Genomic DNA, 24,931 nt, shown 5'->3' with positions numbered 1-24,931 from the left:
TGGAGGTGAAGCACTTTATGGCTTTTGCATGATGGTTAGAAGTAAGAGAGTCCTTGGGAAGTGGAAAACCAAATGGTATGAGAGACAGAAGAGGAGAAAACTTGAATTGAATGACCAATCCACTCCTGAGAACTTGAATGACCCACTGATCTGTGGTGAATGTCTTCCATACTGACAAGAACACTCTGAAATGAGACCCCACAGAACCTTACCTGATAAGGTACTCGCAGATACCAAAATCTGTGCTCCACCTTGGAGGTGGATCCCCACTGGTAAGGTTAAAATAACCCTTGTGTTCCAGTGTATTGTGAATTCAAAGCAGGAGTTTTTAAAACTCAAACATGAGATGTAATAAACTATCCTGTAGAAGATCTTATGGATGATCAAGAAGTTGATGTAGAAAGTAAAGAATCTAGATGAGTCACATCTACTCAAGATTCCATGGCATTTGCAATTCCTGCAGAAATAAACTGTAAGAGAAAGAAACTTTTATGGGATATCTAAGAACTAACATAGGAAGATGGCAAGAAAACATCAGAAGCTGACCAAAGTGTAAAATCAATAAAATACTAAGATCCTCTGAAATTTGAGCAGAAGGTCTATGATAGATCTCAGACAAAAATATTTGCAAAGATAATAAAAAATGCAAAACTGTTGTAAGTGACAGATGAATTCTGGAAAACTAAGATTAAGGAGAACAGTGGCATCTTGTCTAGAGCCCCAAATAGGAGGTAGAGGTTCTAACCTCTGAGGATCAAAATAAGGGTTATATGGCCAATGGAAAGCCAAAGCATGTTGATTCAATACACTAGGCATGGCAGCACCTTCCCACAGTTGATCTACAAATATCCTCGCATGCACAGCAATGTCCAGTGAAGGTGGAAGGACCAGGTAATCAGACAAACTAATTTCTCCCAATAAAAGACGGGAAGATTCACAAGTCACAGAAGAAATGCTCAAAATATTATAAACACAGCATACTAGCTGTAAAAGTGTACAGGATGCAATATGTCCATCCAAGATTCATAAGCAGCTAGCCATCTGAGCAAAGGAATGTGCTGAAAAAATATAACCTAAATTCTCAGTAATCTCCCACAAACTCAGCCTCAGAGTTCACAGGAGAAAAAGTATCAAACCACTGAGACTCTACCTCTTTGTGCATAAGAAATGAATGACCTCTGCAGAAGGTGGCTCCTCCTGAACACCCAGCTTGCACTAGACCCACGTAAAGAAGGGACATCGGGCAACTCTAAGTTTGAGACATGAATGTGAGTATTCATATTTGTAAAACACCTCAAAAAAATGTTTACTACAAAGTCAATAAAATAAACAATAAACTCAAGCCCCATGAAAAATATCTAAAATAATTCCAAAACAAACACTGATTGGAAACCTGTAGTAAACATGTAAAACTGTCTTCACAACTTTTAACATCAAGAAAAATTGAATAAGAAAGAACAATGAAGAGCTATTAAAGGCTTCAAGTATAAAGAGTGCATTGAGGTAGGTGAAGAGAACCACAAGTATAGAATTGCTAGGGATGATTTAGTGGGGTATAAAGACTGGAGTAAATGAGGTACAATTCATACCAATACTTGGACAAGCAAATAACCTTTCATTAGGATAAAGCTAAAGTGGAAGTAAATGTTTCAGAATTTATGTTTATTTAAATGGTGATATTTGTTCTTACCTTCAATCAATATTTTATTGAGTTTCTGAGTTAGTCTTGACATTATGGGATATTGACAGAAAATTTACCTTAAGTCCTTCAAGAATTATATTGTTTACAGTTATGGAAAAAGGCGGAAAAGTTATTTATTTTAGTAATTGACAAGTAAAAAAGTTACTAATTAAAAATTAGATCTAGGTCATCATATAGGTTACTAACCAAAAATAAGAACAAAAAACATGTAAATCCTCAATCATGATTATAAATATTTTCAAGGAATAAAACTTTAAACCTCCTTGAGCATGTTATAAAGTAAGCTTACATATACTTCAATGCCAAGTGTAGATTAAAGTAATCCAGAATAGTAACAGCATTAGTATTACAAGAAAAAGCAGAACTTTGAATGTTAACATATCAGCTTTAGTTAATGTTGTGAAAATTAACCTAGAAACTTCAGACTTTTCATTTAATAGTCATAATATTTGTGCATTAGTTTTATTATATACAAAAAATTATGATAATTTTTTTCTTCAGTTGTATAACAATGTACGAACAACTTACTCTTAAGCAAGAGAATTCCTTTTGTTTAGTTTTGAATTAAAACTTCTTAAAATTGTCAATTAGCTTAAAGATAAATCATGAAACTTTTTATGCATAAAAACAAAACCTAATCCCACAAAAGAATAAAATTGTTTCTGTATTCTATTTATGAAAATGTTTACATGCTCAAAATCTGTTTTTTCAAATCATTTGAAAAAAAAAAGATATTTTTCATTGTTTTGGCAACTTTCTTCAAACACTTCATTAAAAAATAAAAAAGAGTGTATCAAAAATATTTTGGTTCAGGAAATAAATATTAATCAATTTACCTGTCCACAAATAAAGCATGAATCTGTTTTTCTTGGGCAACATACGTCTCCAAAGGGGGTATAACAATAGACAATGGTTCAAGAGCTACAGGAGATCCAAGTGGAGTTGAAATAGATAGTGTCTGAAAACAAAAAAGCCCAATGTTTGTTATTAAGTACATTTAACAATTGTTCAATTTTAGTAATATTTTAAATAAGCAGCATACCCAAATAAAAATAATAATACTCTCTCTCAAAACAAAGTTGGTCAAATTGACCAATATTGTAACCATATTCATCATAGTTTCCATACTACAACTTTTAATAAACTCAGTGTATTTTCATAAAATATGGGAGACTTAGTAAACATTACAAGCCTTTTGTACACAAAAAAATGGGATTTGTTTAATGAAGTATCTTTACTAATGATTTGCCCACAAAAATGGGTAGTATTTCTACATAGTAGTATGAGTGGCTCAGTGATTTTCATGTTATGATTAGAAACACTATTTTCACATAAAAACTCTATGTTATTTGTAAAATCTCTAAAACCTCCTAAATACATTTCAAAGATTTTTTGGGGTTTTTTTCTGTAAAACTTTATATTTCATCTTTTATTTTCTTTATCCCAACTTTATACAAGGTTGGCCAATTTGATTGACCTTATAACTACCAAACAAAAAATTGAAATAAATCTAAATTACCCTCTTGCATTCTAGAATTACTTTAAACTGTAATATAAAACTACATTTGTTTATCCCAAATAGCTTGAAATTAATAACAGCATACATCTATATATAATTAAATTTTGTTTTCTTGCTCTTTGAAATAATTCTGTTTAAATGTCATTCACTCTAAGTTGTAAATCACTTGGTAAATGCATTGTCATATGACATTACACATGAACTATATGAAAATGTACTTCACAAAAAAATTATTTACGTTATTTATTTCACCTAATCTAACTTTAACTAACATAAAAGTATCCTATTTTTACATTAAATTACTTTGATAATAATAAATGAAGAATATACATGAAAAAGAAGGAAAAAAGTACTTACCTGGGCCTTCTTTTTTTATGTTTACTCTTGATGACACTTAACCCAACTTTTTTATTCTAATGACAGTACTGCACTAAATAATGCACCAAAAGAACACACAATAATAATGTGCAAAAAGCAGAATATGTCCTGTAACTAACTTTTTTTTTGGCCTTCTAGCTGTGTGACAAAAGCTGATAGGAATTCAGCAAAGTTCTTCAATATACTTCCCGAGGGAGTAAATAGTTAACTAGAAAAGAAACTGACAATTTTCTGTACAGAAGACAAATTCATGATATATGATATCAAAATATGATATATGAAAATCTTGACTTTCTATTGATTATAGGCAATATACTACTGAACATCAGGAAAAGCTATTGGCCATTTTTAAAATAGAGAATGTGGTAGGAGTGGTCTTATTGTATTCCATGGCTCTCTAACCAAATAAGACTGAAGACACTACCTGAATAAGGATGGTGCTATAATAAATAATTTATGTTAAATTTTGTCCTTCTTGGAGAGGTGGTAAATAAATTAAAGAAGAGGGAATGTCTAGAGAGCAGATGCCAAAATTATCACATTAGGAGAAATTCTTTCTTCTTTTAATATTGCCTTATAAAATAAATAATTTAAAATTTGTGTGTTACTAAAATATACATTATTTGCTATGTTTTTAATGTTATATTTATTGGTGTACCACAAAACGAAAGTAGTTTAATTCAATTGTGAATATATCTCAGTAGAATCTTGTGACATGCATAGAAACAGATAGCAGTGGTAAGAGGGTTAAAATCTAAGAAATGTATAACAAAGAAAACATTTTTTTTATTAAGTTCTATAAAACTGCAAGTATTTGCTTTTGAATTTTGTGCAAAGCTACACGAAGGCTATCTGTGCTAGCCATCCATAATTTAGCGGTGTAAGACTAAAGGAAAGGCAGCTAGTCATCACCACCCACTGCCAATTCATGGGCTACTCTTTTACCAATGTATAGTGGGATTGATCATCACATTATCACGAGTTGAATGCCTCAAACACACCTGGCCATGCTGGGCCCAAACTGTAAGGAAATACATTTTATTCTTGACATTATATTTTGAAAAAGTATTTCTAATGGTAATGGCATCTTAATAAACAACAGATCTGTAGGTTACAAAATTAACCAAGTGCAAGTTTGTAGTTTTTCCAGTTATAGTCTTACTTAATTAACTTATATAAAGACACCTGAAACTCAATAAAAACTTTTAAGACCAAATGTATATTTACACTAAAAAAAGGCAATAAGATTTTATTGTATTTAAATTATTTTAGAAAATGAAATTAAATATTCACTAAAATTTTTTTTTTCAATTATTAAATTTTTAAACAGTATACCAGGTCTTGGCTTGTGATGCCTTCCTAACAATGGACTCAGTCATCTAAGGCTACATCTTAAGCCATTTAGCTGCAACCAAATAGTTGTGATCAAACCTGGAGCAGTGTTATCCATGGTTCTCAAAATAGTTGAGTACACCTAATATTTTGCCCCATCAAACACAACAATTCTTTACATGTACAAAAATGTTTCAAAAAGATGGTTTGTAATAAATACAGGATTGGATTCAAAGTGTTCTAAAAAAACAGGACTACATAGAACAATTAATATTATGAATGAAAGATGTAAACATCTGCTGTATCAGCAACTGTCTTCATCTGATAAGTTGCAACTCAAATCCCTGGCTGGTAGCTTCATTACAAAGATGATCCTACACACCCAATTTTCCACAAAGCCGACAAATTACTATTCTATAACATTCACAAATGGCTCCATTATGCGTTTGTGCCACAACAGCTGACAAGCATATGAAAAGATATGTAAAAAGAAATGAGTTAAAATTACAATGTAAACACACCTTAAAAAAATACATGAGCAAATATGGTATCTAGAAGTTTTAGGGTGTATGAACAAATATGCCAAATATAAGGCATATTTATTAACATTTTCCATTGGTAGTAGTGTGAAATTTCCAAAATATCTTTGGCTTACAAGATGTTACATACTCATAATCTGTACTGTTCCACACGAGTTCTCTGACTCCATCTCACCAGAGAAGAATGCAAAACAGATTCTATATAGGTGACACAGAAACTGCACAGAGCATGGCATCTAGTTTTTGAATGAAAATATCCTTTAGGATATCAGAATCAACATATGATTTTGGCAGCATGTCTTTTGACTGAACTGCAACCCTGAAGAAGCATCCAAGGAATCAGATAAAGCCCTCTACATGATTAGCCTTGGTGCTAGATCTAATCTCTGAAACATCTTTTTTTCTTCTTTTTATAGCTGTTGAAAAATTGGGAGTGGAAGAATATAATTAATTATCTTAGTAGCTTCAGTCATGCCAAGAACACAACCCAGACCTAAAGTGAAACCACATACACATGAAACATGGCTACCACAAAAAAACAACCATAATACATGTACTGACTTTACAAGGAGGATACCAACTAATAAACACTGATGACTTATAAAAAGGTATGATATGAAATTGCATGCTTTCCTAGGAAAGGAAGCAAGGTATGATCAACAGGTTCCTACATATATAATACCAGTCAAAGAAGATTCATGAAGCACAAGCATGTTAAACAACATGAGAGTTCATGTCACTGCACGTGGTGAAGCATGCCCTAGCTAACCACTATAAAGTTTGAAATAGATACATCTGTTCACAACTTTTTGTTTGAAATATGAAAAGTATTTATTCAACAGCTAAAATACAATCTAGCCCCCTTAACCATACAAGTATACACATATGCAAAATAACACAAATCACTATATGAAAGAAAAAGTACTCACAAAACTGGATTTCAACATATGCAACATTCTTGATTTAACTGTTGCACATGAAGCATTAATACTCACATATGCATTCAAAATAGTCTGAACAGTTATTATTAATAAAATCTAACAGGAATAAAAAAAGATCAATTGTGTTAATTCCAGAGTTATGATACAGACACTGATAAAAAACTACTGACTGTTCACCATGTACATTTTTGGCACTTATCCTAAACAAGAGAAAGATACATACAGGTATGTCTTTCTATACTCTTAGTAAACTTCAAATACAGTATTTCAACCTCAACATCAGAGGAATTTAGAGTGTGCAATATCTCATGATTTTTGCCACATCATCCTAGTCTAAATTATATGTCCAAAAAACAGTAAAAAGGATCAAAGAAGGATACTTGTTATGGATGTAGTGTCATGTGGAATTGAAAATGTTACAACAGATGCTGATAGAACACAGATTTACACAAAGAAAAGTGGCAAATGCATCATTAACTGCAACTCATTTAGCATGAGCAAATATAAGCTACTACTAAAATCTATGGTATTATCTGTAGTCAATGAGAATATCCTTGAGGTTCTGTGGCTATATTATGTTGATGGAGAAAACAACAATGACTTCATTTTGGACAGCCATTTCATTAATATTATTCCTTACTTGCAATTATAGTATTGTGAGAAGGATCTCATTATCACTGATCATGGCTTCAAAGACTTCTTGAGTTAAAATATTTAATTTTCCTCCAGAGAATCAAAATTATAAAACAACAATGGCTTGCTAATTATGCAAATAGCCATATTAAGACATGGATAACCTTGGCCAGGTGATGTCAAGTTCTCAGATCCCACACAACGGTGATGATGTAAGCATAGTTAGCACTTTGTGTCATACATTCCAGTCTTCTTTGAAAACTGATTCTGTAGGTGATAATATTTAGGATAAACTGATAGAAGAATGATTTTACTGTTGCACCCACCTAGTGACATGCAGCTTAGAATACAAAGATATCATCACCATCTCATGCAAGGGACACCATGAATATCAGTGGTTGATGATGTTTAATGAATATTCAATGAATGTTAGACTAGTAATTTCTATTTCATCAGCCTAGGTGTTTACCAACTGAAGCATGCGAGTTTGTGCTCACTGGAACATAAATCTTCAAAAGACAACAATCCAGATATGCAAAGTGAAAGACAAACTCATTATTTGTAACATATGACAACATCACTAGTGCCATATACCCAATAACATCACAGTACTGAATATCAAGGTCCAGAGCTAAGATGATTGAATATTGTGCCTATATTGACTTTCTACTATAATATTTATGGCTACAATGATGACATGTTGAGTTCATACTGGCACTGACTTGTGGAATTTATGACTAGGATAGTGGGATGTTGTACCAATACTGCCTTTGTTCTACAGTATTTGGGATACCAAAGGAAAAGCATTAACCTCAGTGACATTTGCTGCAACACATGGAGATCATGTTCTTGATGCTGAGTAAAATTATTTAAGTTATTTTTAGTTCATGCCCTCATAGCTACACCCATCTACTATCTCAGACTGTGTCCCAAGGTGAGATAATGCATATTCTTTTTCTTCCTGGTACAAACCCACACTGAAAGAATTAAAGAGAATATTAACAGCTTTGGGGTTCTCATGAATAACAATGACCATATGCTTCTTATTTTTGATGCACACAGTATGTTCAATCTTCCCCTCAATAAACACACTCCAATCAAGGATTAAATAAACTTACCTTAAGGTTAAGCTATCATGCACTGCAACTTACCTATTGTACTTCTCGTTCAGAGTTGAATTCATTTATACAGAAGAGAAACCAGACATATCACACAAAACTCAAATTAAAGTGTAATCATGATTTTAATCTCAAGAGTGCAAAACCTACAAGTTTTATTTATAAATGCTTGAGTTTTAAAGTATTTTTTGTGTTACAGTTTCACACAAAGAGTTAGTAACATAATTTAATGAAGGTTTAATGAAAAAGCTTTGATCATAACAATTTAACTACAGAAATATACAGTTTGAATATCCAAAATGTTAGTTCCATCACTTTATCTACAATAAGTAGTGTATTGTCGTGAAATATGCATGGCAGTCAGATGATTAGGTGATACACGTTTGTAGAGTAATTAACACTTCTTCCTTTAAAAATATTTCACTTGAATCTCAAAAAAGGAAAAAACTGAAATTTAAGAAGTAGTTGGTTGTTTTTTTTCAATCTTTACTTTGTCACCAATTTTTTATTGTAGTGTTGTGTTTTATCATATCTGCTATGGATCACTTTCATATCTGTCTGTTTTATTCTTTGTTTATTTCAGAATAAGCCATTCCAGCCTTTTTAAAATGTACACACAACCTATGAGCATAAGCATACATTTATCATTTTAATTATTCTTACTGCTTGAAAATTCTTTAGATTTTATCCTGGAAAACCAACTAATCTAATAACGTTTAACAAATATGGAAATCTACCTTGGATTTTTCTGAATCTGTAGAAAATAACGGATTTGAAGACTTTATCTCCAGTGGTTGCTTATCCTGCCATGAACATGTAGTCTTTGGAAAACACACTTCAGAATCAACTTCAAATATCTCATAACAGTCAGTAATAAAATACTCAATTAGTTGGGTAGTCACTGATTGATCTTTAATACCTTTCATATCATCAAAAATTCTGTAAAAAAGCAAATATTAATTTCAGCAATAACAGTAATATTTGTGAAAACAGTCTAGAAATAACAACTCACAAAATTTTTCAAATCTTAAAAATTAAAAAACCAAAAATGAAAAATCAGTCAAATTTAGGGCTGCAATGAGGATCAAACTTCTAGCTGTAATGATTTGAACAATTTACCAGTGACCATCACCACAACTACTAGTTTATATTTTACCAAAAAATTCTAATATGTTACAAGTAATAGATATAAATAGCAGAGATGCAAACTATTTCAAATGACTGAGTGTAATGATTGTAGACAAAGCCCTTTATCATTTGCAGCTACTAGGCCTGACCAATGTCTTTAAGCTGTTTATTATTATATTATTATTATAACTATTATTATTTATTACTGCTACAGATTGCTCATTTATGACTGTGTTTTGTGTATTTAATAAATAAATTAAAAACAATTATTTTGAAATTATGTCTTATTTAGTTCAGAGTAACAAACATACTGGTAAAACAACAATGAACATGCACAAACAGTAAGCAGAAAAAGCCTTTGTGTAAGGACTAGTTTATATCATGTTTATGATGCTTATTGTAATAGTTTTGCAGCTGTTGCAGCCTTTGCTTTCATGAGAATGTCTCTGGATGGTTAGGAGTTATAACTGCATACACATCTTGTGTGTTATAATACTGCTCAAAACTGAGGTGCTCAAGTTTGGTCTGAACTTGCTTTTGTTTTCAGTCCCTAAACTAAATATCCTTTCACTGTCAGCATTAGAATGGAAGATTGTAAGAATTCCAAGCATAACCCTACACAGAATGTCATATTTCTGGTTGCCATTTCCATCCTTAACTGTAGACAGCTGAACCCAAACCTTGTCAACATTCAACTGAAGGACAGTTTCGGAGAAAGTATCAGTTTGATAGTTCAAATATTGCCCTTCCAACTTGTCAATAGTGTCGTGCTCATGTGTATTGACAAGGACAGGATTCCTGTCTGTGAAGAAGCGTAGAGAAGAGAAATCTTTGCTGACTTTCAGTTTTGGATCAGCAATCTCTGTGTGAATCAGAAGTTCATCATTTAGAGGGAAATGTTTCATCATATAATTTGTAGCTGCAATACAGTATTTCTTGACACTGGTGTAGAAGCTGATCAGGTCCAGGTCCTTTTCACATTTAACAATGTATTCCTTGGCAGCATTTCCAACAGAAACTGTCTCATCAGATTTGAGTAAGAATTCATTGTTGTAGTCAAGTTCAGTGATGTTGCTTTCATGATATTCTGGCTTGATGTATCTGACAAGTATATTTTTAACTTGTGTAATCAGAGTTCTATGCATAATGTGTATTCAAGGTTCTTCTTCTTTGCAATATCAAATTGGCTTGCTCAAATAGAGAAATTGCAGACTAAAGAAAAAGATAAAATAAGTTAATTTTGTTATTCAAGAAAACTATTAACTTATCTAACTTGCTCTGCACATAACTTTTCTTGGTTACTTCCTTGCTAGCTTTCGTTTTCTTCTCTTTTTTCATTGATTGTCTCTTCTTTAGTTCAAGGTCAGACTGCCTAAACATATATTGAGTTATATCAAATGTTTCTTTGTCTGCTTTTGGAAACTGTTGTCTTGTGTCCCTGTGTGGCTGAGAGGATATCCTGACTGTTAAAGTCTTGCTGCCTCACTGAGCTGCAATTTTAGATCCTTTTGAATCTAGTTTTTCCTTTTCACAGTGAAAATACTTTTTCAATGGCTTCCACATGTCCAATATTCTGTTGAGGTACACCAAGTGATAGCCATCTTGTGTTAACAAGTTGTAGAATTTTTCTTGTTTCTTTGTCATACAATCCTTGAAACTCTTTGAAATGTTGTTTTCTGCTAGCACTTTTGTTCAGAAAATAGTAGATATATATCTATATATCAGAAACTGGGCAGGGCAGTTCCCTGGAATCTTTGTGGCCAGCAATATTCATGAGGTGACAGGCACAGCCCATGAAGTAAATGCTAGGCTGTCGTCTTCAGATGTGTCTCATCACACCTTTACTTACACCACACATAACTGAGGCATTGCCTGAAGAAAAACTAAGACAGTTTTCCCATGGAATTTTCCTTTTTGTCAGTTCGTGGTCCAAAAGCTTGAAAATATTCTCTCCCATTGAAGCTTCTTTCCATTCCACCATTGTCAAAAGAGAACAAACATTTTTTCCAAACAAAGGGTCAAGATATCATACAACCACTGGATACAGTTTTGAGTCATCCATGTCTGTGGATCCATCTGTGGCTAAACTGTAAACACTGTTAGTAAGTATGCTTGAAATCATTTTGTCATCTTTACAACCCAACATTTGTACCATTGCTGTAGTTTAGGTTCTAGCACAGCCATAATTTTTTGCTATGTCAGAGTCTGGGAACATTTTTCTGAATAGGTGTCCTACATGATCAGCTACAGCTTGGGGTAAATTATGAGCAATGACGAATTGCGTGAACATCACTTCTGCATTTATGGTTTCATGTTCTGAATTCTTACTCATAAGTGTTGTAATCTGCATCGTTTTTGTCTTTGCCTTAGCCTTTTGTTGGTGAGATGCTGATTTTGTATGTCTGGAACAATTGTTTATCCTGCCATGCGCGCCACAGAAAAAAAAAAAAAAATCGATGTGACAAACTGTACAAAATGCATGACTGTCACTGACTTTTGATACAATGACCAGATATTTTGCACTATACTCTTTCCTAAATTTTTGATTCACATTTTAGTCCTTTTAAATTTGCCAGGAACTAAAGAATCTGGTGAACGACGCCTGTTTTTTTCATTTTGTGAACGATCGCATTGGTGTTTCTATGCCGCTTAGAAAACGAGAAATACCCATCTACGCAACTGCTGATTGGCTGACAAGCACTGATGACGTAACTATGGATTGCCCCACGTACCCAATATGGAAAAGCACTGCACTCAAACTATTGGTAGTGCGTCAGAGATACAAATATTTTTTATTATTTCAAGCACAAACATGATTATTGCAAGTAGCCATTTGGACTATGTCTTTTATTTATTATTAAAATCTATTTGTATCTCACTAGACATTTTCTTTTCACCCCTTTCAAGCCCTGGGGGAACAATTTATCACTTTATTGTATAAGCCTATATAATATATAATAATTTGGGAGTTGCAACAAGTCGTAATATTTGTCTGTATAAGCATATAGTCATAATGTATACACCAAAATCGTAATAATTACGCTTAAATCATAATGGTTGGCATCTCTGAAATAGAATAAAAATGTCACATGTATTTTAAACAGAATTATAATCATGTTCCTATGATTTAAGCAATCTGTTTTTTATTTTTATTTGCATACACATCACTAGCGTTGTTTCTAACACTCAGAGTAAGTTTGCATTGCAGGGGTTCAACCATAATTCTTCTCTCACAAGGTCTTGTATACAAGATATTCAGAACACAATGTACTGAATAAACCAGCACTTTGTATAATGACTTGATAATAATAAAACAGTTTTCATTTAAGTAACAGGAATAACACAAATCAAAAAAGCAAATTGTTTACCTTCTGTTAAATTCCTGGCTAGCAAATAAACCTCTAGTGAAATTAAAACCAAATCTACACACCTGATATTTTAAGTAAACTTTTTTCTTATATGTAAAACATATAAAAAGAGCAACACAAGTTTTCAATAACACATTAATCTTTATGAAATACCTTGAACATTAACTCAACAGACTTTATAATAACACATTATTCTTTATGTAATACCTTGAACATTAACTCAGAGACTTTGTACTTTAGGTCATCATAAAATTAATAACAAGAGAAACAGATTCTTCTAATTCAATTAATTCTCATATTAATGTACCTTTTATGCATATACTCAAAAATATGAACATCAAGGAAGAAGACATTTAAATGTTACTACTTTAGATCACTTTACAGGTACAAAGAAAGACTAAAATTATCTTCCTGTTGGTCTTTTTTCTTTTTCCCTTCTATTCCTATTTGTCATAATATAGCTTTTAATAAAACTAGATATTTCATCTGTATTTTTCTTTGAAATATCACTACAACATCCATATTGTTTTTTTATGATGCTTTTACTTAAAATGTTTAATTTTGTTTCACAGAATTTAACATGGGGCATTTTGACTTGACTGCAGGACTTCACTATGAGAAAAGTAAAGAAAACATTACAAGGAAAACAATGCCATGTAGAAAACATTTAAATGTTACTACAGCTAGTAAGTAATAAATGATAAAGTTAAAAATTCTGAAATTGTTCCATTTTGAGTAAAAATATAAGGGAATCCAGTTTCTTTTTATGTGGCTGGTGTCCCAAGACTCAAAATTTTGAGAAACATAAACAAAACATAATTGAGAATTGATACCTTTTACACCAACAACTATAAAAACTTTGTGAAGTATTATCTAATATAGAATTTGAAAGTGATATATATAAATTTAATTCAAAATTTTACTTTTAAAATCCTTTGAAGTTTTTAACTATTCAAAATTAACAGAACAGAATCCCAAGCAATCAAAAACTTTTCTCATATATATTTATGCTTACCATGGTACCGTAAAATATTTAAAATACTGTCCTCCTTAATCTCCAGAAATAATGACTTCATTTACATAGTTTTAAAAATGAACACGATTTCTTAAAAATACTTAATAAAAACAAAAAACTTTATTTTAATCTGTGCAATGAACAAACTTACATTAAACATAAAAAAGCAACAAAATATAAAACATGAAACAAAATCTATTCAATTTTTAAGAGAAAAATAAAATTTTAAAGTAAATAGTGTACAAGAAACTAGCCTGAATATGTTTGGTCCAAAAACAACAGCAAGAGCTAATGGTCCCATTTTGTTTTGGTTTTCATATCTAGCAACTTTTTGCAAAAACTGTGAGAGGTACTTTAAAAGATTGAAGTTTTCAAAAGGCATATTTTCCAGCAGACACTTCAACCTCCTCGCACATTCCTCTCGCCAAGTTCCACAAGCTGTAGGAAAAACAATTAAAAACATTAATAAAAGCCAATCATTTGGAAGAGGTCACTGATGTCAGAAGACTTGAAAGTTGTTATGTCTACTTATTAGATGTCTAGACAGTTCTTCACCAAGTTGCAAGCATGCTGTCTGCATTACAATGAGTAAACAAGTTACTAAAAAGAAGAAACTTGAACATACACACTTAATAACAAATATCATAAAACTATAACAAAGGGTTTTGTATTTTTTATACTTTTTGGTAACTACATACATAGCAAAACTTAATTTAAAAACATATAACTGCTTCTAGAAATAATAAATATAAAATAAGACAAAATAAATCTCTTGTCATAACAAACAAAAACTTCAATAAAATATGAAAAATAAATAAATACAGTAAAGGTCATCAACAAAATCTTAGACGTAATTACTTTCAAAAGGTATAAAATATGTATACACCCACACAACTAGTAAAAATCTATGAAATACAAAAGTAACATTTTACAAATATGTTCAGATATACTCTAAATAACTGTAAAATAAAGTTCTCAACACACAATTCCCAAATTTTCATATTCAGATGGTAAAGAAGTATTTGAGTAGAACATAAAATCAAACTGTGCAAACAATATTCTGATTCTTAAGCAATGGCACTTGTGGAAGTTTAGATATAGCAGTAAAAAGAAAAAGTGTTTATTCATTAGAAATTAAATTAACATTAATATATAACATGCAACCATACCAAAAATTCATTTTACACAAACTGTTTAAACAAATTCCAAATGACATTTTGTACCTTTCCAAAACAAAAAAAAACAGCTGGTAAAATAAAATAAGTTAGAATAACTTCTTTCAGTGACAAAAATAACTTCTGATTCACATTAAGCAACATATTGAGACAAACATATATATATATATATATGTACAGATTTATATATTTTGAAATTTTAAAACAAAAATGATATATTTAGCTGAAAGTATTAGCATAATAATCTTTTCTTAAGTCATACTAAAACATTAAGCAAGAATAAAAATAATAATAAAACTGGCTCCATCTTACTGTTTTACTACATTTCTGTTTAATGAATAATAGAAATCTCTTATGTACTTGCACTTCCCTCCAGGTTGAAGTATCAAAAATACTAAACCTAAAAACACTTCACCTCTAACTGCATTAAGAAATTCAGGACACAGTGAAGCAGGGACAACTGGTTCTGGAAGTTCTTGAAGGAAGAGCTTCAGTAAACTAGCAACAGAGGGCACATCCCCTTCTGTTTCTAACAGAGCATCTCCAGCCTGATCAAAAGCAGTTTTCAGTTTGTTTGTCAAGCGAGCATTCCCCTCTATTCTAAATATACCTTCCTGCTTTAAACCTATAAATAAAAATTATCAACATTTATCACTGTTAATATACTGTTTACCACAGAAAAATAAATATGGAAATCACATTAATAAAACAGTTAATTTTTAATGTCATTAAGAAATAATTCTCAATACATTTATATATTACCAAAGTAATGCTTCATCCAAAATAACTTAGAGAATATTAATTATGAATGCCAAAAGGCAGAAGAAATATTTTTGTAAATTCATAATCATAACTAAACAATATTTCAATATTTTTTCATCGAATGTGGATTTTATAAGAATTACTGACTTCATGGATACAAACATAAAATACTCATTTAAAAGAAGAATATAACAGTTTAAAAATGATATAAAAGAAATATTTAAAATGTATTGGTGTTTCTCTGGTATTAATGTGGGTGAAGCATTAACACATTTTAAGAAATTATATCAAATTTCTGTTTTTATACCTAATTTATTATCCAACTTTATGAAATAGCTTTAGAACTTCAAACAGAATATCCATGCTATTTAGATATCTCTTGTTTAGAATGTAATAATGCTAAAAATATAAAGTATTTAAAATCATCCAAAAAATTAACTAACTTAAATTTATAGAGTAATATTCATTTTTATTCTAGAATTAAGTTGACATATAATTAAATTAAACTAATATAAAGAATACAGAAAAGTAAAATATAAAATTATTTTCAGAAAATGTTTTCTGGTTCACACTTTTAATGAAATAATAGCTTCTAGAAAACAAAAATATGACAAAATGATATTACAGTTGTGCATTGTTAATAACTAAGTGCTCAAGATGAATCAAACTTTACAAAGGTATCTGCTCACCATTTTCCAAAATAAACTGGCAAAGCCTGTTCACCACAAAAGGTACTGAACTCTCTGAAGAGTTTCTTTCCACTAAAACTCCTAATGGAACTCCAAAGGTTTTACTTCTGGATAAGGGAGAACTAAGAAGCTTCCGAAATTGATCCATACGACTTTTACAGTCAGTTTCATGATTTTGCTGATATGATAATACAAACACATACACACAAAAAAAAGTTTATAAAATATAAGTCTCTTGCCAGTAACAGCAAGACATCACGTAATAAATAAAGTTACTCTACTAGTATTCAACACAGTTAACATATTTCAAGTTATATAAAATGAGATATCATATCTAGTTAACAAAGTAAAAACATTAAACATACAGGATATGGCCTTTTCACAAAACAGTTTTTAATTGAACAGTCACAACTTTTCTGATGCACAACTTCATCAGATTGCATAAGAAACAAATGAATGTATACACTTTTAATGTGCTAGAAAATCAATATTAACTTGAATACTCTTCTGAACAAAAATTAAACAGAAGCAATAGCAAGCTATAAATTTTAATGTCTATTAGCACAACTTTAAAATTACAAACAATCAAGATACAAGGAAAAGAAAAATATGAAAACACTACAACATATATTCCATTCAACTGTTTGCTACATGTGAATTACAAGAAAAAAATCTAAATATTTATAAATAATAGCAGAAAAGAAAGGAAATAACTTTTAATTAAAAATTACAGCACAGCATACTACCATAAGTATCCATAACAACTTTAATAAAGGAGATAAATAAAAGCCCCTAAATAACCTCACTTAAGCACAGTAACATTATTAAGTAACACTTAGAAAACTAGATAAAACAGAAAGAAGAAAAAGTAGATGTGTGGCTAAATATACACAGATCAGAATAGCTGTAGAATGTATAACTGACAGATATCTGGATAACAGCCACAAGATGTGGTTGATGATACAAAAATAGAAAAAGTACCTTAAAAATAACTTACTTAACCAAAAATATAAATTCACAGCATCATTCTACTCAAAGCACATAGTACAAAAAAACAATCTAACTGGAAAATCTGCTAATTCAATGGACTTGCTATATGATAAAATGAAAGATTTAAACTATGATAGAAATAATCAAACAATAAGAATTATGTATCTAAGTTATAGGTTGTTTCTTATTTGTTTACATTTTTACATGCAATATACTTTAGGGGAACAAAACTATGTTTCCTCAAACTCAAGCAGGATTGGAGAGATGATCTGTTTGCAAATACCTGATAAACATCAAAACTTTGTAAGTGTATAAAATCATCTTACTGGTATTACATTATACATCATACATACATCTCATAAATTAATGCATTCAAAAACAATTCTAGTCTACATGTTAACAGCGAAAAAAGAACACAATATACACTACAAAGAAAAATAAATAAATAAAATGAACTAGTAAGTAATTATTATTAATTGTAACCACCTAAAAAACCAAGTTTAATTCAATAGCATAAAAACTACAGTTAAAGTAGTAATTATTTCATTTAGGTTTTTGTTGGTTTTTTGTTACTTCCTTAACACATACTGATGTATCAAAGTTTACCTGGTTTGGTGTTGTCATTTTTAGAGTGTTAGCATCCCCACAGGTAGCAGGCCTTCGCATACTGTCTGAGAACAGGATTACTTCAGTCCCCTCAACGTGGCATGGACGAGGTACCCTAAATATAAACTGCTTATCAAGTATCACATAATAATACTGCCAACAATGATTAATCTGAAATATTATCTACCTTCATAAAATGTATAGCTCAGTTATTTTGCTATTTAAGAAAAACAATATCAAAAGTTCTACAGTATGGTTGGAACATCAGTGAATGAAGCCACTCTACTTTATGTCCTCGAGGAATGGAATCTAATTCATCTGTACAGCTTTCAGGAACTTAGTGATGCCCTACTATAAAAAACTGAAGCAATTCTAACAACCAAAAGTGGAACAACACTTTATCAAGCTGTTTTCATTGGGTGTTTCTGTCCAACCCATGTACTAATTGTTTTTAACAGAAGAAATGTCATGTAAATAGTTGTCATACCATTTCCTTAAAAATACATTGTTGTTGGAGCTATAAAAGAGACAAAGAAAAATTCTGTCTGCCACATTCATTTTCTTAAGAATATAATTTTTGTACACAAAATTCCAAAATGAGCAAGTTATGTAATACATCCAATTATCTAAAAATTCAAATACTTTTTATCTTGCACATAAACCAAGTGGGAACTATTCTCAGAACCAAAACAAATGTGTGTTCATACATAATTGTAGTTTTCTTGCTTTCTAGTGTGCTGGCAAAGTATGGAACAACTTTACATGGAAATATTAACTTCTAAGCATCAAAGCAATAATAAATAACATAGTGTAGGTGTAAAAACAGGATATTTATATCTACTAAAGTGATCTTTTACCACCATGAATATTTTAGAACATAAACAATCCTTTTATTTAAAAAATTGACAACAGTTAATTAAAGTATGTTCCAATAAATGATTTTTGAATGATAGTTTTAAATTTTCACAGCAGCAGATGACAAGGTATAAACTCAATCTGCTCAGTATGGACAATAAACATTTTAACTTTACTAAGGTAAAATAACCATTGTATAGATTAAACATGCATGGATCACAAAGCAATGGAAATCTAGTCAAAAACACCTTAGGTGTGACAAAAAAGTGTGGCCAAAAAATGATTTAGTATGCAACTTAAAGGAATTAAATAAAAATTGGAGGCCAAGCTGGTAGCTCCACTTATGGAATTAATATGAATTTTACAGCAAATAATAATTTATTAATTAGCCAAGCTGCAATTTTTGTTCAACTTAGGGTATAATGGCAGATAAAATATGTGGTCTAGCTAACTAATGAATGGATATTTACTGCAAAATTATTATCAGTGCTATAAGTGTAGTTACCAGTTTGGCTGCCAATTTTGATTTTATTCCATTAATTCACACACAATTCTTTTTTTGACCACTTTTATTTTGGCATGTGAAGTAACAGTCCAGTAGAACATATCCATTTAAAATACATTATAGTATGGATTACCACAGTTTTGGATACAGAAGGTGAATAACTTCTAAACTATCACTCCTATTAACAAGATACAAATGTGTGCTGCAGCAGTTTATCTGCACAACACACTATGATGTGTCTTGATGTCTAGCAGTACCAACTTTATATTGAAGAGTACCTTTAGAACTAACATTAATTTGAAAACTGAAAATATGATTTAAAAGCCGTATAAACTATGTATAAAACTTAATAAAACATATTCTGCAAACTGTTTTCTCTTAAAACAAGTAGAATTGGGGACAATGTGACTGAGGTGTTCACAACTGTTAAGAGGTATAACAGTGCTGATCCATTATCTTTTTATTACTTAATGGTAAATTTAGGGGTAATAACTATAACTTTTTAACAGAGTAATAGTCATATTTAGATAAAAGTTTCATTATTCTAACAAAGTTCTTGATATCTGGAATGGGTTGCCTTCAGATGCAGTGGAAATCAGTAAATTTAAGGAAGTTTTAGAGAAGGTTTGATAAGTATATGAATGATAAAGGATAGATTTGAGTCTGTTTTCATAATTTAGTTCAGTTGAAGATACACCACAAACAAACAAACAGGTACCTTAACGTTATTAAATGTTATAATACAACTAACTTTCTATAACGTGAAAACAGTAATTTTGTAATATGTTAAATTTTTACCTTCCTTGTATGTGCAATATAGTTCACATTTAACATTCATGCACATAATTTCTTGTTTAACATGGGCAAATGTATGTTTTGTTTTTTGCTGTTTGTTGAATTTCACTTAAAACTACTTTAGGTACCCATCCCTAATATTAATGCGTTAAACTACAGAATCCGGCAATTAGTCAACCTCACTAACCGCCACCAAGTGTGATACTCTAATCTAATAGTGGGATTTGACCTCCCTCATTCTTACAGGGCCGGATTATCTTTAAGCACAATAGGCACAGTGCTTACGACCTATGAATGCTATAGGACCATGAATATTTTCCTTAAAAGTTAATATCTGATTTCACTTATACGGCTGGTATGGCCTACGAACAGAAAGTGCCTAGGCTTTAAAATCGTCTTGATCTGGTACTGCATTCTTATAATACAGTCTCTGCCCCACAGTGTAATAATGGAGTACAAAATGGAGTACACAGTTCATCATACTATCCCCTCAACCATTCTACCTTAAGACAAAAGAACACACCTAATTTTCTTTAAATCCTGATCCCCTTTCTCTAAAATATTCAATATTTTTAAATCACTTGTTTGTTTGTTTGTTTGTTTTGAATTTCGCACAAAGCTACTAGAGGGCTATCTGTGCTAGCCGTCCCTAATTTAGCAGCGTAAGACTAGAGGGAAGGCAGCTAGTCATCACCACCCACCCACCCAACTCTTGGGCTACTCTTTTACCAACGAATAGTGGGATTGACCGTCACATTATACGCCCCCACGGCTGGGAGGGCGAGCATGTTTAGCGCGACGCGGGCGCGAACCCGCGACCCTCGGATTACGAGTCGCACGTCTTACGCGCTTGGCCATGCCAGGCCCATTTTAAATCACTAAAATTACTATACGTCATTGTCATATTATCCTAAATTTTAATATTTTTTTGTCCTAAACATTATTTCCGCTTAAAAAATAGATGTTTTATGTTATTCTCAAAGTTCAATTATAAAAATAAAAAAGATTTGGACAGCTAACTTAAAGAATCATTACATAACTCCTTAAATCTAATCGAAACGTTTGAAGTATCACAATATTTCAAAACGTATAAATCTTATATTCAAATCAAACCTGAATACACGTTAATCAATAACTCATTTTTACCCTCTCCCAGCCCTTATGAATATGAACCTAAAACAAACACATATTGAGTATACATATGTATCTACAGTTCTTTGTATTTGGTTCGCCACATTAATATATTAAATGACAAATAACAAAACATTCGACTACTGACATACATGACTGATCGTAAATATTACTCATTCCAAAGTTTCAGCGACTATTAAATATGAAAAAGTATTCCTCACAATCAAAAACCGGAGAAATTCATCAGCGTTACACTTTCCGTTTATCAGTTCAAAAATCGCATTTTTCAAATAACTAGACGTTAATTTTCAAGCGCCGATTTCTCGATGAAACTCAATTAAAACACACTTTTGCCGTCAGACAAATAAAGTTCTGTATATAAAATGATTTACTCACAAATTTAACAAAAATTATTATCAAATACCGAGTGAATTGCACACATGACAAGACATATTATTCTGATGTGTTGGTTAAGTTATCCGTTGGTTGTTTACTAAAATTACTGCAATCTACATATGAAATCCCGTTGAAACTCCTTCCCGTTTCTTTCTCGACGAAAAACAAACTTTTTCTACATCTTCAATTTACTGAACAAATCTAGTTTTCCAAACAATCGTTTAAATTGATATTTTAACGTATATTTATGCTTATATACAGCGAGAAAATCACTTCATAAGGTTAATTCAAATAACCAAAGCAGCTTTATATAGACATATTTGAAACCAAATGACCTAAATCATGGTTATGTTGAGAGAAGGTCAAAACGTTGTTCGTTCCTCTTCGTAAAAAATTTTCTCAACCCAAACGAGCCGTTTTTACATATATATTTTTCTCAACAAGTGGGTTTTCTCGACATTACTGATTGACACAAGTTACGTTTTACCAATACGTGCATTCACGTCCAAGTAGACCCTTTGAAAAGACTTCACTGCTACCCTCACAATCGACTTTGGATTATTATCTAAATAAAAAGAAATTTATTTAAATATACACGTGTGTGTGTGTGTGTGTCACGTGAGTAAATATATAAGTACATTTCATGACTGACGCGTCCCATTATACGTAGTTATGACAGAGAAACTGTGAAGAACTAAAAATTAAGTACAGGTGTGTCTTTTAACACAATTCATCATTACGATTATTCAAATATCACAGTTTCAACTTATAATTTAAATGTTGTTTTTTTTTAATTTTAGATAACAATGTAAAATAACTCTTAAAAATAATCTAGATATCTGTCTGTTTTACGTCCATGTAACTACTTCGCAGAATGTCGATGGATCTTCACCAAAATTTATAAGGAGATTCATTAAGTCATTGCGAAAATGCGTCCAAATTTTCAATTTGGCTGTTTGTATTGTGTTTTTTTTATCATTACTTTACCCTTCTGATAGATCTTCACCAAACTTGGCATGCAGGTTTGTTAGGCCCACGGGAAAATTATAAATTTTCAATTGTGCCTATGTTTTTACAATCGTTTTGCATTCTTTACATTTACACACAAGGGAAGCGTTTCATGTTTTAAGATAACCTTCCATTAATCATGAATTTACATAATTTCCATCTAGTGGTTGGGTACTTGAGCTAGTTAGTTTTAAAAAACTTAAAAATCTAGAGTCCATTAAAAGTGGGTCACGGCAATTTGCGAGTACGAAAAACATTTAGTGAAGTTAACTAGAAAAATAACACTATGTAACACAAATTTTGTTCCTGGATAGTATGTTATTTCTTAATTGCTTATGTTGTAAAAGTACAGAAAATGGCCATTATTCCCTTCACAGTTTGCTTTCGTGACCTGGATAATGAAATTCAGAAATTAACCTATTTTATAGGTAAAAACGGGCAAATTTGCGCATTTTCATTTATACAAGATCTGAATAAAACAACATATGAATCAAGATTTACATGCATTTATACTAAGTTGTACAGAAATGTTTAGAAGTGAGTAGTTTTTCGAGAGTTGCGACTGTAATGTACATCACTTTCACTCATCAGCCCCCAAATACAGTCTCGTACAGACGAGATACATTGTAGCAGTAGCAGAGCCCATCTTAACGAGTGAAGAAACTTGAAAAATGTCGGTAATGCTTCCTCTGACTTGCGACATGCACACTTTCATCTAACAAATCCCACTCCTCGAGCGTAGATGTCAAAAGCTCAGCATTCGACTTTATTAGACCAAAATCTCTGATCAAATCACTGAAGTCTCTTTGGTTGGGGTAGTATGGGTTTCTCTCATCAGCTGCACCTCTGAAATTGTAATCTGGATCTTCAACGTCTACCTGCTCTTCTGATTTGCTGCTCAGGGCAGTGTGGCATTGGGGCGATGGATAATGGAAGGTCCGGATACGTGGTAGCAGATGCATTCTGACCATCCCAACGTTTGGAAGGGTCCACCATGCAGAAGTAGCAATTGCTTGAGTGGTCAGTGGGTTCACACCAAATTCTTGGAATAGCGAACTTCATGACTCTCTTTTCCCTCTGTACTATTCTACAAAAGAATAAAATAAAATTGTTATTATGAAGAATAAATACATGTCAACCACAACTAATGTGTAAGAGGTTCATGCAAAATATTTTATATGCGATATTTTTCTATACTATTGGAACTTAAAAATAAAATATATTTAATTGTTAAAAGGTCTAAAATTTGTATAATATACAACTTTACTATTTAAGCAAGCAAAGTTTGCCTGTCTTACCTTCCAGAGTTTTCTTGCAGTGCTCAAAGGTAAATGAGGTGCCCAGGGTTTATCTTGATCCCCAACATGCATGCCGAAATATCCCTTGTAGGCTTCATACATTTTAGCAGATGTTCTCACAGAGTACGTTTTTGCTCTTGCCTTGATAAATTGGCCACATACATAGCAGAATGCTTGCAGCTTCTTGATGCCATCTCTGACAAAATCAGATAGGTCTATGTGTTCATTTAAACAGTTAAAATTACAGTGAAGTGATGAATGGTGAGCCCCTGTATATATATATTACTATGGAAAGTTCTAGAAAATTCTCTATCAGCTACTTAGCACTGAATATATATAGAATGTTCTAAAAAAATGGGTAAATTTGAAAATTTTGTTACCCAGGTCATAAAACAAAGTTTGAAGAGAAAAAATAGTTTTTTTTTCCATTTATTTTAGGCATAAGCAATTGGGAAATAACACTTCCTGCCCAGGAACAAGAAAAAATTTTGTTACATAGTGCAACGAATCTTCAAAGATTAACAAAAATCTAGTTGTGAACAGATGTTTATTGTACCATTAAAAATATGTTTATTTCATTTTTGTTATTTGCAATATAGTACTTACTACATAACAAACAAGATAACCATATTCAAAATATGGTGTTAACCATTGATATTGTTATTATTGTCAATCCTAGCATTTAAATATCTACTTCAGTCAACACCAAAACATTTCGCAAATGGTTGTAAAATATGCCAAAGGATACTCAGGCATTTTTCATATTTATTTTAGATTTTATTATTTTTGTGCAAAGTTACACAAAGAACTATATGCACATACTATCACCCTAATTTTGACTTGACTCAAGAGAGGCTCTCTTGCCTGAGAAAATAAGTGTGATTTGACTGAATCATTACATAGACATTGTTACAAAAGCTTAGACTGTCACATACCACTGACTTGCAAGTACAACACAAAACCCATTATATTTTGCTGTAAGCAATTTACCTTACCAGACAATAAGGTAACACTATATAGCATGGTAAACATCTGATGACCTATCGAG

General features: G+C 31.4%; 1 protein-coding gene across 22 annotated transcripts in view; it reads right to left on the bottom strand.

Annotated features, from left to right (window-relative positions):
• The window catches only part of LOC143256049 (protein FAM13A-like), an 84,617-nt gene that overhangs the window by 34,547 nt on the left and 25,139 nt on the right, over positions 1 to 24,931 (bottom strand). For 21 of the 22 annotated variants that reach the window (XR_013030973.1, XR_013030974.1, XR_013030978.1 and 18 more), the window contains 6 exons: positions 17,896 to 18,010; positions 16,300 to 16,477; positions 15,264 to 15,473; positions 13,928 to 14,111; positions 8,900 to 9,101; positions 2,539 to 2,660 (listed from right to left, as the gene is read on the bottom strand). Coding sequence is in view for 15 of the 22 variants with exons in the window: in XM_076512684.1 (XP_076368799.1) it covers positions 2,539 to 2,660; positions 8,900 to 9,101; positions 13,928 to 14,111; positions 15,264 to 15,473; positions 16,300 to 16,477; positions 17,896 to 17,955 (956 nt within the window). In the remaining 7 variants the exon portion in view is untranslated. Of the gene's footprint in view, positions 1 to 2,538; positions 2,661 to 8,899; positions 9,102 to 13,927; positions 14,112 to 15,263; positions 15,474 to 16,299; positions 16,478 to 17,895; positions 18,011 to 21,912; positions 22,121 to 24,931 lie in introns of those variants that run through there. The other variant, XM_076512687.1, reaches the window with a different exon arrangement.

Source organism: Tachypleus tridentatus, chromosome 7 (genome assembly GCF_004210375.1).
Source record: "Tachypleus tridentatus isolate NWPU-2018 chromosome 7, ASM421037v1, whole genome shotgun sequence".
Lineage (NCBI taxonomy): Eukaryota > Metazoa > Arthropoda > Merostomata > Xiphosura > Limulidae > Tachypleus > Tachypleus tridentatus.
This window is presented reverse-complemented; position numbering and strand designations above follow the sequence as displayed.